Source organism: Pleuronectes platessa, chromosome 4 (genome assembly GCF_947347685.1).
Source record: "Pleuronectes platessa chromosome 4, fPlePla1.1, whole genome shotgun sequence".
Lineage (NCBI taxonomy): Eukaryota > Metazoa > Chordata > Actinopteri > Pleuronectiformes > Pleuronectidae > Pleuronectes > Pleuronectes platessa.
In genome coordinates this window covers 6,548,581-6,568,488 of record NC_070629.1, presented here as the reverse complement: position 1 = coordinate 6,568,488, position 19,908 = coordinate 6,548,581, and the positions used below count along the sequence as shown (strand labels likewise).

The following is a 19,908-nucleotide window of genomic DNA, read 5'->3' as shown; positions in this document are numbered from 1 at the left end:
TGAAAGAACAAATTACTTTTTGTCTTTTCCATGTTTCAGCTGATGAGAGGCTGTCTCTTGTATAATGATCCATGCAGTAACATTTCAGTGGATTTCTTGGAGTCACCTGTTTGTGCTGGGCTTCTTTGCACGATGGTCAAACCTCGATAGGTAGAGCATTGTCCAGATATTTTCCACATCAATCAGCACCATGCTCTGCAGCCAGCACTATATGCCTGCTTGTATATTAAAAGGCGAGAGGGAGTTCTCCCTCTGAGCTGCTGAAATATGATGACTAACATCACCATGGTGGTGTGGGCCAAACCTCAGGGAGGAGGCAGTGCGAAGCCTCCACCGTAGCATCTCGATAAAATGTCTGCGGTTTAAATTGGTGTCTACAGCAAACCTTCCATGCCACATGCTGAGACAAATGAAAAACGTGCTCCCTGTTTCAGACCACTCTGGGAGTTCTCGTAGTTCTTGACAGCAAATATTTGTTTTCTTGTTGGTGTCTTTATGAGCCTCATGCTGCATCTCAAGGGAGATTTTATCAGACACCCCGCTCTCCTGGTAAAGATGTATTTCTTTAAAATGTCGCTTGAATTGAAGCATATGCATCTATTCTGTGCAGGGAGCTTGGAGTCGGCTATTGCCCCACTTTTTTATAATTAAATCCAAGCTCCTTGGTTCTCCTGTAATTTAAATCCCGTCTGCAACAGCAACATCCTCGTTCTTCAAAGTGCATCTGTGAGTTTTTGCCTCATGAAGAACTGCTGGTTCTTCTACTTTTCTATTTTCTAGATCAAATTGAACTTCTGTGTGAAGAAAAATGGAGCAAATGAAAAATCTGCTAAAAACAGTAACAGCAACATAAGGGCCCCCTCTGGGAACCAAACTCATTGATCTTGCTGATGTAATTTTAACCACTATAGGAAAATATAACTTTTATCCCTTTTTTAAGCCTTCATTTGTATATGTTTTAGCAAATCAGCCGATCATATTGTGTGCAGGGGTTTTTATAAACAGTCTATGACACAGGATGAAATTAGAAAATTGGTGTTCATCCTACCTGGGTTATCTGTAATGATGATTTTTTTCCTCACCATTGTTTTCAGAAAAATATAATTTGTGTTATTACTCTTCACTTACTCTGGTTCATATATAAGTTTAAATGATTTACCTAAATGCTGCTATTTTTTCATACAATACAAGTCGACTTTTTCAGAGGTCTATTAAGAAAGGGAGAATTTTCAGACCAAACTTCACAACTTTTCAAAGTAAAGCTCTTCTCAATAGAAAGAATTACAGTGACGACACAAATGTTTTGCTTGCTTTCAAGACAACTTTCTAAAGAGGAAGTTATCCTATTAATTATGAATGTCTGTGTCAGTAAGATATGGTGAAATTAAAATGATGCCAGTTAACGACCGCTGATGTTGTTTATCTTAGGATGTAGAGCAAGTCTTGTTCAACCAGTAGACTGCTGCAGAGCGCTGGTCAACTGTTTATTCAAATCACACCAAACTCGTCGTCACTGCACTTTACCTGGGCCATTCACAGTACACGTACCAAGTATGAAGCAGATTTGATGAACCATTACGTTACACATAGAGAAAAACGTTTGTAGAATTAGAGGATAGATGCATTTCCTGTTTGCAGTGTAACCATTGGGGTAATGACAACTTTCATCACTTGATTGCTTTGATAGCGAGGACATTTTTAAAACATGAGCCTCAGGAAAGTTCTAAAGCGTCTTATCTCATTGATTTCTTTGCAGATTCCATCAAGTCTGTGTGTTAGTACTCGACTGACAAGATTTCTGAGCTCATGCAGCAGCTCTGCCTCCTCCTCGTCTCTGCCGACTGATCGATCAGCGGACTCATCATTTCAGCCCTTGTACGATACATAAATCACATCGCAAATGCATTTCCAAAATTGTTATCAAGCAGAACCATTTTGTCTCAAGTACCCGTACATATATTTCTGCATTGCTGGTGGATAGTTTTTTAGCTGAATTGTGCAATTTCCACAGAGCTATCCTCATCTGATATTTCCCAATTTGCATGAGAAATGCTGAAAAGGAATGAGCTGTCTAAACATTGGAGCAGAGGACTGAACGCTATCTATAGAAAATAACAAATTTCTAACTTCTTTTTGGAGTGTAAACCCCAGATGATGAAAAAGTTGCAGCCTCCAATACGCCGCACTATGTTTTTTCATTGGTTGTCATATAGTCAAACCTGGGAGACGACCTATCACGGACATGTAAAATGTAATTTAGTTCAGCAGGCTCTAGGCGCTAGTTATCACCTCTGAATCCAAAGCATGCCATATCATAACCAGACTCCTTCTAACCACAGAACCCTGGGAGCGACCTCCTTGACTGACAGGCCCCTCCCCCTCTGCATGGGCGCAGGTTATCACGGCGACTAGCATGACCAGCAGCGTGTGCAGTTGTCAGATGGCATCAGCTCAACCAGGTCCAGACACAGGGCCATGCCAGGCCGTATACACACTCCCATAGTCTCTGGAGGCGGTGCTGCCGAGTGTATTTTTAGACGGGGCCACCTTGTAAGCGCAGCGGGTCGCATCACATGTGTGGAGTTTTAAGCGGAGCCCTCGTCCATCAGAGAAAATGTGCCCTTTTACCAGGGGCCCAAGGTCAGACCAGGCAGCCAACACAGATTCATTGTGACAAAAAAAAACGAACAATGAGACGATGTGCGAGGCTGCTCCTCGCACATCGTATTTGGTCATGAATGATTTCATACCTCTTCTTTACCAAGACAAACTACATACAGTGTACAGAAACAAAGATTGTTTAGATTGTGTGATTTTAGTTTTAACTGTAAACCCTGCAATCAACCAAAGGAGACTGAGAAGCTCTCACTTTAATGATTGTCCTGTTGGAAGGTCATAGGCTCATCGAAAGACCCCTTTCACGTGGGATTAAAGTCTGATCTGTGGAGTCAGCACAAAGTTCAGGTCTGATTACGTCCTTAGATCCGTTCACTCAGACCCCGTTCGGAGGTGGTCTGGGAAGCATGAGGCCACGTGAACACAAATTCACCTTGGGCCACATATGAAGGACCACCTAGTCAGCTGGATCCCACCTCAAAGATATGTATGTTATTTTTTATCACACTTACTGTAATTTGATGTGATTAAAAATAGGGTGAAACGTAATGAGCGACGGGGCCGACTTGCTGTTGTTGATCTCATGACTTTAGCTCGATCCCCCACTCGCTACTGCACAGATCCTGGCTCCTAATTGACAAGATGGCAGCTATAGTATAAGGGATATGTTATCTTCATTCCTGGATAATGGGAGGAAGTGGAGATGCATAGTCCTTCTTTACAGTCTATGTATCAGAGCTGCACATTCATTCATTCATCCAGTTCCCCTCTCTCTCTCTCTCTCTCTCTCTCTGATTTTAGTATACTCACCTTTTATGATATTAGTTTTTTACAATCTTTGGTCCATATGAAGTCACAGAACCACAAATCATCATGTATTCTCAGCACATGTTTTTGTTGTGGTAATTTTGAGTAATATATTAAATGGAATGAAGAGCTGGTGAAATGCCTTTTCTGACATTGATGAAATGTTGGGAAAAGGTCGCAGTACTTCTATTTGCCACTGCCGTTATATTATCAGGAACACAAAAAGGATTGCTATGCTGATTAAAAGTAGGAAAACAATTTCCTCAACCCAAAGCCTCAAGGCTCATTACCTGCAAAAATGCACATGTACAGTCCAAAAAAAAGACTGCTGCATCAACTTATTGCACACATACACAAAAAAAATGTTTCTAAATATTAAAGAACACCCTGTACAATATTAAATATGAGACTGAACTCATCTTCATGATCCAAATACATAAGCGATGACACAGAACAGACCGGGAAGTTGGAAACAGTGAAGAGGGAAGCTGAGCAGCAGCTGCAGCGTGTAGCATCATACAGTTCTCTGTCTCACTCTCTCTCCATCCCCCATCTCCCTTTCTCCCAGTGAAGCAGGAGCCGTCTGCTTCTCCCGGACCTGATATTAACCCCAAGGTTGATTTAATTTGAACAGCAGGGAGGCTCGGAGGAGCTGTTCCATCGGCTGCAGACTCCTCCCTTGGCTCTCACGCCCTCCTCTCCTGACAGATTCCTCTGCATCCAGCTCCAAGACGCTGGGATGGTTCTGTCTCCATCCTACAGGGATGCATGTGCCCATTAGCAGGCTGATGTCAGCTGTTGATTTGTGAAATGCGCATTCGAGGCTAGCGTGTCTCCATTTGCAGATTTGACAGTTGCTGTCCTGGTTGATGGCATCTTGTTACAAGCAATATATTCACTGTCAACAGCAGGTGTCAATGGGAACATCCAGTCGCTGAATTTGGGGTTGATGGATGCTGAATGACAGATGTGTTTACTGTTTACCACTGCAGTCACAGACATAAACTCAAAAGTTAGTTTTTAGGATGGAATAAAACATGCAAAACAGTCTGGAGAAAAATCTGCGAGTTGTTCCATTTGCACTGAATATAACTCTGATGAGTTTCATTTAGTTTTTACATGCATGGCTCCTAGGATGCATACACCAGCCCTTCAGTTAATCATATTATTAAATGAGGCCTGTATCAACCTCTGTCTATTCTAAACTTCATTCTGGGATAATTAAGGTTTAGATTGGACACACATCTGAGTTTGTAATCAAGCCTCTTTACAACATCATTTCTGAGAGAACAGGTTATCTGATTGAAGAGGCTCACTCTCTTTGTGGCCACTAACTGGATCGTATTAGATGAGTTTCTCTTTGAGCTTGAATTTATCCATCAAGAACAATATGGGAGACAACAATTTGTGTCTGTTTGTTTGAGAGTTAGCAGGATTATGCAAAAACTAGTCTTCCTGTTTCCATGATATGTTTTGGGATTGTGGGCCACGACCCAAGAAAGAACTTCAGGGGGCTGATCCAGAATACACTTACTTTGACCTACCATTATAAGCCATTATAAGAGACTGGTATTTATGATTTATGATACAATTTGGAGCAGCTCCAAATAAAATTCTGGATTTAGTGAATGTGCATTTGGTTTCATAAAGGGCACTGCTGGGCCTTGGCAGAGGTATGCACTTTATTGGGTCTCATTCTAGTTAAGTTATGGAAATGAACTCCCATCAACTATGACTGTCAGTTAACAGTTTTGTCTATCGTCTCTTTGACATACGAGCACCTGCTAATTTACTTTTGTGAGAAACCTAATGCCCCATAATGGTTTGGTTTTGTACACCCTCCATCCACCCCAGTCTCCACCCTGTGCCATCCATCCATCATCTGTACCTCATTTGAAAGTCGGGGGGGGGGCTGGAGCTGAAAGTCGACACCCCGGACGGGTTGCCAGTGTATCACACAGTGAGAAACAACCATTTACAATAACATTCACACGGATGATTTAAAGTTGTGAATTAACCAAGCATCAATCTGCATGTATGGACTGTGGGAGGAAGCTGAAACACCTGGAGAAAACCCACGTAGACACGGAGAGAACATGCAAACTCGCACCAAGACCCTTCTTGCTGCCCACTGATGCATTCAGTGGCAACATATTTGCAACTTGCACTTGTTCATGCACACTGTAAGTTGGTTGAAAATACATATTTGCTGTTTCAGGGGAGTCGTATTGATGTGAATTTTGTGATCGCTGTCTGAACATATCTTTACTTCTGTCTCGATGGATACACAGTTGACTTAGTGTCCCCTCGTACTGCAGGATAACAGACAGCAACAAACTCTTAATAACTTTGACCAAAATGTGCCTTCATATTTTATTTAGAGTTGAGTGTAGCTCTCATGAAGTTGAAGCACACGTCCGACTTTTACATCACACACTTGCACAGAAACCCTGAGCTCAACCTCCCCTCACACCATGGCCTTTTTTTTTTAAGTTGACCCAAGTCAGCAAGGTCACCTGACATGAACTCCCCTGAACCACTTGACTAGGGGCCTTTCTCCTGTTAAGTCTTCTGCTCAGTGATGCGGCAGACAGAGAGTCTGAGAAAACAGCCCAATCCATGTTGAAACCAATTTCCCTACTGTCCCTGTTAACACAGGCAGTACAAAGCAGACACAGATTCCACCTGACAGCCATACACAAAAACACTAACAGCTTTGATGCTGAGAGCAGCTGGGATAATAGTGAAAGCCACAGAGAAGGAAAAAAAAACACAATTCATAGTGTTCAACTGCTTCCACCTCGGGCCCTTCGCCAGGTTCTGAATCACACTGCATGAATCTTGTTTACTATCAACACTCAATGTGGCGTCTAAGAGTTTAACTGCAGCAGTGGTTGAAAATGGCTATACTAACATTTGCTCAAGTGCTATATGAGGTCAATTTTAAGGGCACTGGTTCTTTATATTTCAATTTTATGTGATTTCTTTCACTATCTGTCAGAGCGAAGCATTGTATCTTTGATTTCAATCCACATTATGTTGACATTTGTACCAGCTACATTAAAAAGCTGCCTTTTTATTAAAAAAACCACTGCTGCACATTTATACATCAATAATTATGATCAAGTAATATGATACATACTGTCAAACATAATCCTATGAAAGAGAACCATTCGTATTGCTTATTCTTAACAGGGTTATTATATCTATCACCTTAAATAATTAACATTCATGTGATGATGATGGCTATTTATTAATGTACAAATCATTTGTTATGTGATTTGATTAAGGAAAGAAAGGATAAAAAGAGGTCATCTATATTTATGATACAATATGATATGATAAGATTTTTCTTTTTTTTTGATTACACTGAAATGAATTAATTAAACCAAACTAAATCTATACTAATGTTGCTTATTTTAAACATACATATTTTGACATGTCACAGTAAGGAAAGCAAAGGCGAATACTTAGCACAAGTATTGCTAAAATCTCTATCCTATTCTACTATTACATGTCAGAATAACTGCTGTTGCCTCCATCCAGCAGACATTACACAACCTTCAATTAATGTTTTAGGACCCCTGAATGTGGCCCATGAGTCCAAGTCCAACAATTCCTGAAGGAAGTATGTTGTTATTAACAGCTTAATGTTTCATTATATTCATCAGATTAAAAAGGTGGAGAGGAGCAAGAGCCATAAGAGCAAAGACGGTGATTATTCTCTGTAAGTGCCTTCATGTTTTAAGTACCAGCTGGTACCGGCAGTCATTTGTATCTTCATTATACACATATTGATTCATACTTGGTTTTGTAAAGAATCTGCATCTCTTCCAGCATCAATAATTGAATGAACAGTAGTTATTGGAAATAGATGTTTTAGTGCTTCTGAAGTGTTACTGGCCACTAGTCAAATAACATTCACCTTCTCATGCACGTTTATGTACTGCTTATATATTGTCAAGCAATTTGGGGTTCAGTGTGTTGCCCGAAGACATTTTAGCATGTGGAGGAGCCAGGGGGATTCAACCACTTACACTCTGATTAGTGGGCAACCCGCTCTATCTCCTGAACCAGTAGCTCAACAACAAAAACAATGACAATGTCCCGTCTGTTACTGAAATCTCTAAAGATTCAGATTTTCATTAAAGGATTGGATTAAATGAAAATCAATCAAGCAATCATTTCTCTCTCAAAACAGGGAAACATTGAGCCACCTTTGAGGTATTTTTTGTTTACCGTAAACTCTTGATAAATATTCTAATTGAAATATTATTACAGTGAGGTAATCCATAGTAGAAATCCAGCTGGTGACAGGAAGGAGTGCGCTCTGAGACTGTATCAAACGGTCACACAGTATGTTGTACCTGTGTCGGCTGACAAGAAGGCAATGGAACGCACAAAAGCCAGTGAAAGAATGATGAGCCGTGACGTCCCTGCTCCGACGTCGCAGTCTCATCACTCATCTCTGCGATCCCCATGGTTTCCGTGGGAGTGATAAAAGCTTCAGCAGAACACTGACAGGAGGTAGAGAACAAGACTCCAGCGCCTCGCAGATTGCAAAAAAGAAATCACATCAAAGAAACAGTCACACAAAGAGCTTTTGTTGAGGAAATGTGAGGAATGGAAAAGGAGGAGAGGAGAAGCAGGGAAGAGAAAGAAGAAGGAAATGGAGGGCAAGAGGGAAATAAGGAAACTGAGGTTGATATGTTTGAGAAGAAGGGAAAGACAACAGAAGGATAGAGGTAGTGAGGTGGGAAAAAGTGATGAAAATAGAAGATGGGCGAGGAAAAATGACAGGGTGGTAAAAGCAGGAAAGAGTGAATTAGAGAGAAGAAGATGAGATGGAAACAAGGGAGCTTTGAGTATTGAAGAAAGAAAGTGAGAATAATTGAAATGAGCGAAGAGGAGAAAAAAGGAACAGGGGAAGGGAAGGAAAGATAAGAAGTGAAAATGAGACGGAGGAAAACAATGGAAGTAGAGCAGGATAGCAAAGTGCAAGAAAAAAAAGAAGAAAAACAAGAGGAGGGATGAATATGAATTGAGGAAAACACAGATGACCAGAGAGCAGGACACCGAAGACAGATAACACCAGAGGTAAATAGAGCATGCTGAGTTAGATAGAAAAGTGGAAAGCAACGGAGAGGAAATTACAGAAAAGGAAAGTAGAGGAAAAAGCTAAAGAAATGAAAGGAAAGTAGAGTAAAGGAAAGGACGCCAGAGGAAAATGGAGGAAAGTAGAAGATTTTAAAGGAAAATAGAAGTAAGAAGAAGAGAGAAAGCAAAATAACTGAAAGGGAAGGAATACAGTGGAGGATATTACGGAAAGGATAATAAGAGGCAAAGGGAATTGTAGAAACTGATGGATATGATGAGCAGTTCTGTTTGCTAGGAAAACAGGAGAGGAGACTAAACAGACAGTCAGGGGGATTAGAGCGATCAGTTGTCACGGTGAGGACAGTGACACAGAAGCAGAAAAGCAGGACTGCTTGATGCAGAGAGAGGAAGAGGCAGTGTCCCTGATTTGTCTTTATCTGCCTTAGAAACACAGATTTTCAGAATGATAAATAGCTAACTCACAATAAACACAGAGGAGACCTCCCCACTGCGGCCTCTCCACACCTCCTCCATCACCATGAGCCTCACTCGAAAGGAGAGTCGACTGAAAAACGCCCCTTTCACACTGACACCGACAGTAAACCTGCACATGCTCCATGACATCTGCGTGAAAAACCATGTTCTCGTGTCTTTCCCCCCGAAGGAGACAAGGAGGAGCAGAAGTTGGTTCGAGCTGTGGAGGCTGCACGACACACAGGAGCTTATCGAATGAGGAATGACAGGCCACATAATTGTGTCTGTCAAACACGTCATGTACTCTCAGTTTACATGACACGGAGGGCTGCGAGGGCTGGATACGCCACAAGGTGTCTTTGTGTTTGATGAAAGGTTGGCGTCCCCTCGCATCCAACCGCAACGCCGTCACTGTCACATTGTCCATTGGTGTAGATATATGGCAATACTGTTTATCTGTCAGCTATTCCAAAACAGAGGGAGTGGGGGCCGGGCTTAGGGTGTCTCGTTGGGGAAAGCAAATACAGGTTGCACTCAGAATTAGAATTCACACAGGACTTACATTGTCTGTTCTGAGCTTCTTGGCAGGGCAGCCTCCATCCACAGGATGTAGCATGTAATACAGCCGCACTTTGTTGGCGTGTTTCCGACTCTGCAGGAGAGAAACGGAGGAAAACAAACATTATGGAGGAGAAATAAGGGTTTTATTTCCATTTTCACATGTTCTCCTCAGGGTGCAGCAGATGCATACGGGAGGAATATTGGAATCTATGATGTCTTTTACTTCTATATTAGAACGTTTTGTGGAATTAATTTCTTTGTTAAGCCTTATCTTAAAGAGTTACAGGTCTTTTCCTCTGACACAGTATTCTCCTCAATCTTTCCATGACATACTTGACGAACCAGCAGTTGACTGCACATCCAATGAGAGGGCAGCAAAATGACCTGAAGTGGTTGTGAGAGCCAGGCATTATAAATCACTGGGTGTTCCATCTTCACCTTGTTCATTTTCACATCTCATGGACGTGATGAGTCTTTCTGCAGGTGCCAAATTAAATCTTAGAAGGACTCGACTTTGTTGACTTTGTTCAGAAAATACCACCACAAAGTCGGCCTTGTCAGCAGGTTGGGACGAACAAGGCGAGATACTGTGTAAAGCATAAATTTTGGTTTCAGAAATAAATTGCCATCAGATCCTTCACTTTGATTTACCTAAACAGCAAGAAAGGTGATTTAATATGAAATGCAGTTGCCCTCATTCACAGGCACACAAATACTAATAAATACTACATTTTCTAACAGCTCTAATTTTCTGTGCACTGCAGGGACTAAGATTCATGTGGCAATTAACATCAGTGTTTTTGCTGAATCATTGTGCAAGGGAATCATCAGGTATCATCAATTTCTTAAACTGTCTAATTACTATTCTTAGTAACACTGCACCAAAAGAAAACATTTAAACTATGTGACAATGAGAGGAAAGATTTCAGTGATCTGAATCTGCAGCTCTTCCCGGATTTACGGAGTTTTATAGTGAGTTTCAGCTCAGCGTTAAGCTATTCAGAGCACAACTTTATTGGCCTGGTTCACCGCATATAGCATAATTTTTTGCCGTAGCAGCAAAGTCTTACTTTACATTATCCTGCTTAACACTAAAAGCAGACAGATGGAGTTAGAGAGTATTTGGGGGAAATTAGTGGAGCACTTAGCAGCTGGACAAGCCAGATATTTCCCTCAGGAGCAGGTGGAGACCAAAATCAGAGCTCAAAGAGGATAAATATCAGCCTGAAATTAATCAGCCGGACGCAAACTATGAATGAATGGTAAACAGATGACATTGTTTTCTTTTGCAACTTATATATATATATATAAGTTGAAGGACATATATTAATTGATTCTGAATCACGCAACCAGGAAATACGAGGACATATTCTAATTGTACCAGCGACCTTCATCACTCTCCCTTTTCAGTTTTTCTCCATAAATATTCCACGAAGGACGTTTTAAGAAGCCAATGTGGTCTGTTTTATTTAATTATTATTATCCAGGGGTATTTAATACATTTGTTGGAAAAAAATGAAACAGAATATAGATAACTGACCAGTGCATTGATGTGAGGTGCAGAAATGAGTTTCAACAAGAAAAGAGAAGAGATGTCTGAGGCTGCATCTGCTCCACCACCGAAGAGTTTATACAGTAGTTACTGTACAAGGGAGGTAAGGTGCAGCTTGGACAGGTAGCCTCCGTCAGGCAGGAGGCCAGCCACTGGTTCTCTTCATAAGAACACGACAGACAAACCCATCCTGGCTGGTCAGGGGTGAGAGCCAGGCTGCAGGAATCTATTTGTCCTGCCTGTCTGGTTTCCTGACAGAGATAAAGTAGCTCCGTCATTTCTTTGTGGGGGGGGGGGGGGGGGGGGGATCAAGCTTGAAAAGCATGAAGGACACACGTAAATTTGTGAAGCGCACTTTTCATTAAAATCTGTTCTGTTTGGATCACCTCCTTTCCAAAAAAAGACAGGCAGTGTTTTCAAAAAAAGAGGGAAACGGAGATAACACTTTGCTCAAATGGAAAAGAGCAAAGCCCATATGCCATTATGTAAAAACACTATTATTGTTACTCATTATTTGGGGAAAGTGGGATTCTATTCATATTGTATTACTGTTTAAATATAACCTATACTGCAGCAGCAGCAGAGATATTTCAAAGTCAGTGAATAAAGAAAATGTAAGTATTTGAAATGTAGATTTTTTTCTCCATCTCACAAGTAAATAACCAGCAGAGTAAAATACATCACAGCACTTTTTTATACAATCACACAATCAGCTTTGCTCTGTTCAAACTGTGGTTCTCGCTGTTAAAAATATGAGCAATATCTCTATGGGCATAAGGGATGGTCTTTATGAGGAAAATACTATTGCACATTTTCCATTCGTGCAGCACCGGAACAAGACAATCAACTGGAGTTTGACATCAATCTCCAGTGAGGTCACTGCAGATAGCTTCCACATTACACAGGCATTATCTGTGCAGCAGGCTGGGCTGTGATTCACCCCCTGAAATCATTTCAGGATCGTGATTTTTCCAAGCTGCAATCAATCGCACTTCTGGTGTTCAGGTGCATTATTTGTTATGGCACCCCAAAGTGTATTTTTCTCCCCTCTGATGTAAGATCTCTTCTTTGCAGCAGAGGTGTGTTTCTGCAACGCAAACACTTCCAGCTCTGATCTGCACGGACAGTCTCCATTTCACTAGATTAAGACATTCCAGAAGTGAGGCTACACTCTGTACACCATGTTTGCATGCTGTCTTTATTTTAATCTTAATAACATGTAATTTCTTTATTTTCAGAACCTCCTAATTACCAAGTAGGACGTGCTGTATGCAAGTATTGCTCCTGCACTCTGCCTTGCATCAAGGCAATAAACATTAGAAACCACAGTCTGGTATTGTAGGTATGCTGTAACGAAAATAAATTATCTGATATTTTGGGAATTTATTAATTTTTTCTCCAAGGGCTGGAAACAGGGGGAGCCATCCAGCGCCTCTAACACTCACTAATTGATAAGATAAAACTAATGAATGGACATAAAAAATTGTGTTGTGTAGCAGATTTTTTCTTGGCTGGCAATAGAGACTCACTTGCTCCATGTCGAGACACATTCCTGCACATAAATCCTGTAAATCACAAGGTCCAAAGAGCACTTTGGTTTTGGTCCAGATAACTCAGTGAGCTGTAGAGCTGCTGGTCGGCAGATCATGTTATCAACCTGTTTCCACTTTTGTTTCAGATGCATGTCAACCGGCTGAATAACTCAACATCCATTAGAGTATATTCCACCATCTCTTTTTCAGGGATTTCTAACAATTAAAGGCTGCTGTTAATAGTCCACAAAGCAAACCTATGCTATCTACATGATTCAATAGCTGAGAATAAAATTCTCGGGCGGGATACGTTCTTCAAGTGCCCGGTTACCTTCATGATATTATAGATCATACTGTTTAGCAGTTACCAGTTAAAACCACAAATGTCAACAGGACGACCTGACCTGCAACAAGACTAGACTAAATACTTTTCATATATTTTTTAAAAACAATACCAACTCACCCACTAGTTTGTTGTGGTCACTGTCAGCTTGTGTGTTTGTGAAGTGTGTCAAGGTTGTGAGGTAATTGTCACTTGAGTCAATGAAAACTATAAAACAACCTAATTGATACACAATGTGCGATTGTAGCTGACCAATGATAGACTATCATCTGTAAACAAGAGATATTGTTTTTCATCTGACAATGTGTGACTGAAAATAAAAAATGAAAAAGAAGCCATGACGAGCATGTTCCATAACTGGTTCATTTGAAATGTTGATGAAAGTGTGATTTGGAAAGCTGATGCCATTCATGTGGGAGTTTTTATCTTGGCTCTACTTTCCGCCGACAGGTCCCTGGTTTCCTCCTCCCTCATACTTTACTAACTGTTAAATCTGTAGAGTTGCACGCATCTTTCAAACCTGCAAGAAGAGCAGGGAACTGTAGAGATGTAGCGGAGCTCAGTGGGCATGTCTTACATATGTGAGGTAAGCTGGAGTAACATGTGATTCATATTGGCCAAATATTGATAAAAAATCTGTTTGATTTGACAGTGCCAATGTGAAAAGAGCCAATCTGTAGATCAATAAAAAACAGGTATATGGTATTTCAATTGTTTGTAATGACAATCACACACTCGCAAAAAAATTTAAACATACAGACAACACGTCCATATGACCACTTTACTTGTGTTCATTTACCTGCTCTATTTAACAGGTTTAAAGTGTTTGCAAGTTGATTTTCATGTCAAAGTAAAATGAACTGAATTTAATGCACATTACAATCCAAGATTATGTGTCAATATGTCATTCTCAGACAGATTTCTACGGTGATGCTGTTTACACTGATCAACATGGTGTATACTGCCTAGACGCCCACCTCTTATTCATATCCTAATTAGAAAAAGGTCTGGACATTTATACGGTGTGATGATTTGGAGGAAATGGGCCACAACAAGCAGAATGTCACAAAGAAATCAGAAACTGAAGAAACCAGTAGGAAACACTGTACAGGCAGATAAGCCAGACGAGAACCTTTTGAGACACTAACTAATGGAGCAGCTGATGGAAGGCTGTAGGTCATTCATTTATATTCAGATTTAAATTGTATAAGCAGGTAGGTTCAGTGAAGATCCTTTGATTGCCTTTTACCGCAGCACCATAGAGAGCATCCTCACCACCTGCATCCCGGTTTGGTACGGCAACTGCACCACCAAGGACCAGAAATCACTGCAGAGAGGGAGACCATACTCCCTTCCGCCTCTCACCCCAACCTTGGACTGATTACTCTCCACCGTGGCACCCGCTCTGGAGCTGGTGCCAGCTTCTTCCCCTCAGCTGTCAGCCTTTTAACAAAGAAGTCATTGCTGTCTCACACTGACTAGCCCATCCTGTCACTCCTGTTATAATCAATCAATCAAACTGTATTTGTATTGCCCATATTCATACATAACAATTTGTCTCATGGGCTTTAAGAAGGTGTGACATCCTCTGCCCTTAACCCTGAACAAGAGTAAGGAAATACTACCAAAAAAAAAGAACGTAAAAACCTCAGAGAGAGCCACATGTGAGGGATCCCCCTCCCAGGACGGACAGAAGTGCAAAAGATGCCACGTGTAATGGAGAACATCAGAACGATGTTGTAATCATAGTTCACGGTCAGCAGCCACCACGATCAGGATCCACCATCACGATCGGATGCCACCATCATCCACAATCATGATCCACTGCCGCCATCCGGATCCACCATCAACTGCCACCTCGATCGTGGTTCACCACTATCACATGTCAACACGATACAGGATCCGCCAGTATTATCACGATCAAATGAAAAATGTTATTACTGGTCTTAGAATAATTGGCTGTGCATATGAACATATGAACATGTGAATATACCTCTTAGTGTATTTTTTATTACTTCCACTGCACATATATAACCTCTCCATTACCTCCCCATATTTAACTGTTCCCATATCCAACCCATCCTTCTTAACTGCTCCCATAACTTAATCTTCCCATAGCTTACCCTTCCGATAGCAGCTCTGTATATACTGTTACATACGTTGTATATCATACATTTATATAATTGCTGATTGCCCTTCTAGTTAGACCCACCTAATTCTTATGCATCGTGCCTGTGCTGTGTAATGACAATAAAGTTAATCTAATCTAATCTAATCTAATTAAAATAAACATGCAGATGATTTGACAAAGAAAGTCAAAGAAGTTTGAAACAGATATGACCCAAAGCAGTAATAAAACACATGATCCCACAAGTACTGGAGACAAAGGAGCTGAAATAAGTAATGACAAGAGGTGAATAGTAACATTAAGGAAAGTCTGAGGCCGGTCTCAGGAGATGAAGGGGAGGAACAGAGGATGGAGAGACAGGAGGATGAGGGAAACGCACTGCAGACTGGGATAGTTTGAGTGAAACCTAATGGAGAATTCCACAATATTTTTCAAAGTTTCAAAAGTATTTGCCATATGTTAGTCCATACTACATGGCTTCTTCACTGAGCTGAGCAGCCAGGGTGCAGGGTACTATTTGGGGACAAATGCTTTAGTCACTCATATAAAACTGATCTTCAGAGGTATAAATAATAAGTGAGGGAGACATCATAGGGAATAAATGAGTGCACACTCTCATCTAAACAGCTGCCTGAAAAAGTGCTCCAGACTGAACGTGCATATAGGTCATTGATGAGATGCAGCCCCTTGATTCTTCTTTTCAAATATGACCCCTACAAGTACTGGACTTTAGCTGCAAGTGTTATGATTACATGGAGTTTGCATGATCTCCCTGTGTCTGTGTGGGTTTTGTCCGCGTACACCATCTTCCTCCCACAGTCCAAAAACATTCAGACTGGGGCTAGGTGAATTGTCTCTGTATGTTGGCCCTGGGATATGCTAGCAATGTACGCTGCCTCTTGGCCAATGTCAGATGAGATTGGCTCAAGCTCCCCTTGCAACTCTCAGTGGATACGCAGTGGATGATTGATGGATAGATGGATGGATGGATGGATGGTGGTTATCCCCCAATCAGGAGGTCGGTGGTTGGATCCTCAGTCTTCACCATCTGCTTGCCGAAGTGTCCTTGGGCAATATACTGAACCCCTAAATGACCCCTCATAGATGTTGAATGCACTAACTGTAAGACGCTTTGGATAAAAGACTCCGCCAAATGACATGTAATGACATGTAATTGATGGTTAAAATCATCAATATGACACAGAGGAGAAATTAAAACTTAAATTTTAGCTCAAGCAAACAAAGCAGCCTTTAGATATTTTGGCATCCGACAAGTGCACAATGCCCTACTGATTTAAGGCAAACAAAATAAATTCACACACTACCCTTATAAATAAGTGTGAACACAATGTGCTAGCAGACATATCTGCATTAAAACACAACAATTGTTTAAACTGTTCTATTTAAACTTCCTTTTTTCTTTACAAAGTACAGCTGCCAGAGCCAGAGCTTTTAACTCTGCTTTTTGTTGTTCAGAATCACACAGATTGTTGTTGGTATGATATGATGTTAATTTAAAGGACAACACAAGAGGCCCCCTGAGCTGTATCCAGAGCCTAACAAGATGTGACAGAGGGCGGATGTTAACCCCCCCTCCCCCTGTCCCCTGACCCTCCACATCACACACTACAGCCACGAGGCCACACCTCCTACAGTCGATGCTCCGTCATTAGCTGTGAGAGGCTGTATTTAATTCTTAAAAAATACCAACCACCTACTACATGGCTCACTCCTGGCATTTTTACAAAATAAAACAAGGAACATTGTCTGAATGGGGCATATCCTCTCTGCTTGCATGGTATGCATCATCCCTCACTTTCTCAGAGACAAACCTTGTCATGGCAACAAGACAAACCTAAAGATAACGCAGTCATAGATCATTATCTCTTTAAAAAGGAAACACCATTCACCGGACAAATAAATCAAATTGTTCATCTGTTAAGAGATTGTGAGAAACCATGGTGGGTCTGCCTGGGGATATATAAGATCAAATCCAGGGCCTGTGCTGCAGCAAACAGGAGGAGTCTTATCAGCCCAGTTAACAGGGTTTCTTATCAGGTCACAGACGCCTGGTGCAGAACAAAGAAACAGCCAACAATCCAGTCAGGTGGTTGACAAACTGCCCATTAAAACAGACTGCTCAAAATCATTCACTGTAAATGTCCTGATGATGTGGTTTAGCATCATTTACTTTATTCTCTACCTGCAGAGTGGGATGTCCATTTTTCGGTATAATAAATGATGTTGGCAGCATCCCCTGTTTACTGAGCATTAGCTGAACAACAATTTGTTTGACTATGCAGTCGCTGCACACTGTTGTAAAGGTCGACCATGTAAAATATACAATCCTGCAGTCGGTTTCACTGTCATGTAGAAACTTTAGTTTCTGTGATTGTGTCAAAACTGCTGTGAACCTGATCCACGTATGCCACTGCAGAGAGTCTTTGATTGACATATCAATCTGAAAATCCAAATGCTGATATGCAAATGAGACCAGGTGCTGCTGCAGAGGGTCAAACCTTCAAATGTCCAGAGACCAAAACTGCTTGGTGTCACTTTTAAGACTCCTGTGAAATTAAAACAAATCTGCTGGCGTTGGCGTAAGAGTTTGACAAGATAACAGTGTCCTCAGAATGTGAACGTCAAGGTCAATATATATTGCCATTATCAGAATATGTGTGTGTGTGTATGTTTGAGTGAGAGAGAGTGAAAGAGATAGATAGAAAGAGATAGAGAGATGAGTCAAAAGTCAAGGTCAACAAAAATATCAAATTTTTCCATATAATTCTGCAAAAAATAAGGTGAAAGGGTAAATAGGGGAAGCCAATCTGAAGCGTATTTAGACAAGACATTTTTTACACTTCTCATGCTGTCCTACGATGAGTGACATTATGAAGAAAAAGTGTAGCATAACTTGAAATGCTCTGTATCAGAGAAGTTGACTTATTAGAGACAAACCTAACTCTGGACTCTGAACAGAAACAGGTCATTATCTTTCCCGACTCGGCTACAGGGTGAATTTATGGCTGAGCATACATACTGTTTGTGTGCAGAGAGAAATGTTGAACATGCAGGTTAAATGAATCCAATACAGCTCTCCTCCAATAGTGACAGTTTTATTGAAATATTTTGAATGATAATTAGTTTCATTGAGGAGCCCACTGCTCTCCTAATGGTAAACGTCACAGAACACTGCGTTTCTTACTCAAAGGGAGGTGGGGTGATTTTAATCAGTTACAATAAATAATAATCACATAATCCTTTTCAGCTCCAGAGAAGCATCCTCATATTTTAAAGAGGATCTCCAACTGTGAGCTGTTCTTCTACTGCATTTATCAGTGCAGTGTGACATTTAATCCCCGTACATTAAAATATACAGTTGTTTCGGATTTAAGAAATATAAATATGTAAAATATGTTATTACCAATATGTAGAATAGTCAATTGGGGAACCAATACTCAGATAGAAAAACAGTAAAGCTTCCCCTTCCAGAAGATCAAGATGTGTATCAAATGGCAGCAGCAGTCTTTGAGCTTATCGTGCAGAATATCCATGTCTATTACAGACCACAATATGGGTAAGTTCTCAATAATAAAATGATGACGGCAACACATATGTTGATTGGTTGACACACTGCTCAGGATAAAATGAACAACTGGTGCAGCAGATGTAATTTTGGCTCCTGATGCTTCACAGCTCGGGCCATTAATGTGCTATCTGATCTCCATTAGTGTTGAGTTTATGGTTATCTTCCATTACTCTACAAATCAAAGCGTATCAAATAGCTAGTTTCATTCAGCATTCTGCCCTCAATCCAAATATCCAATCTAAATGTCATATATGACAAACAAAGCATAAAATCCTCACGTGTCAAAAACTGAGAATCATGTATTGGGCCATTTTGGTTGAGTTGATCGAAAATAGCTGAAGATGACTACTTGTTGTGGCCCTCATCTTGACATTAGCAAACCTTTTATATCACAAATATCAGGAAAGCAGACCCTTAAATTGCACAAAAACAAATGTAGTTGTGATGAAAAAAGGATTTTTAATTGTCTTAAGTAAGTAAGATTTGAACATATTCAGTAAAACCCCTCATTCCATGTTGCCTGCTGGGCCTTGAAGGACTAGGCCAGCACCATTGATACTGTCTCCACTCATCACAGCACTAAGTGCCTCAGGTGGATGCCTGTTGTACAGTGGAGGCTCCTCGCTACCTTCCTGGTAATTTCTGGAGCCTTTTACCCAAACACAGCCCTGAGTGTTTTGTGATGTGCACTAGACCAGCAGCTGAGTGCTGGCAGCCTCACTGAGCCCCTCTAATTATAGAAAGACAGATAGAAGCGATTGTGACAGAGGTCAGGTAAACTCAGAGATGCTCAGGACCCAGCCTGTGCTGTGTCTCTTAGCTTGGTTAAGACAGAGGTTTTCTGTGCTTACCCGTTAGCCAAGGGCTCTGCACTGTTACTGTGTGTTGTTGTCCCCTCCACTATATGAAACCCTGGAATAAGTACTGCAGTCCATTTTCTTACAGGCATTATCTCCTGAGTCATCACCGGTTTACATCATAAAAGAAGCCTAATGCAGTCTTTTTGTGTCAGGGTACTACAGTGTGTTTTCCTGAAAATACCTCCAAGGATTCCCGCACAAAATGAATCAAAGTTTTGCCGAAGCTTTTCAAAATAAAGCAGCAGAGAAACAAGGCTGGTTCAGCTGTTGCCCAACATTATGAGTCTGCAGAATATGTACCTGATAAAAGCCATCGGAAAGCTGTGATGATTTCAAGTTAATTGGCTTT

The 19,908-nt window shown here is 41.0% G+C and overlaps 1 protein-coding gene across 1 annotated transcript in view; it reads right to left on the bottom strand.

Moving 5' to 3' along the window:
- Positions 1–19,908, bottom strand: part of zmat4a (zinc finger, matrin-type 4a) — a 153,451-nt gene that overhangs the window by 94,206 nt on the left and 39,337 nt on the right. The window contains exon 3 of the mRNA XM_053421814.1: positions 9,557–9,646. Coding sequence (XP_053277789.1) covers positions 9,557–9,646 — 90 coding nt within the window. The remainder of the gene's footprint in view (positions 1–9,556; positions 9,647–19,908) is intronic.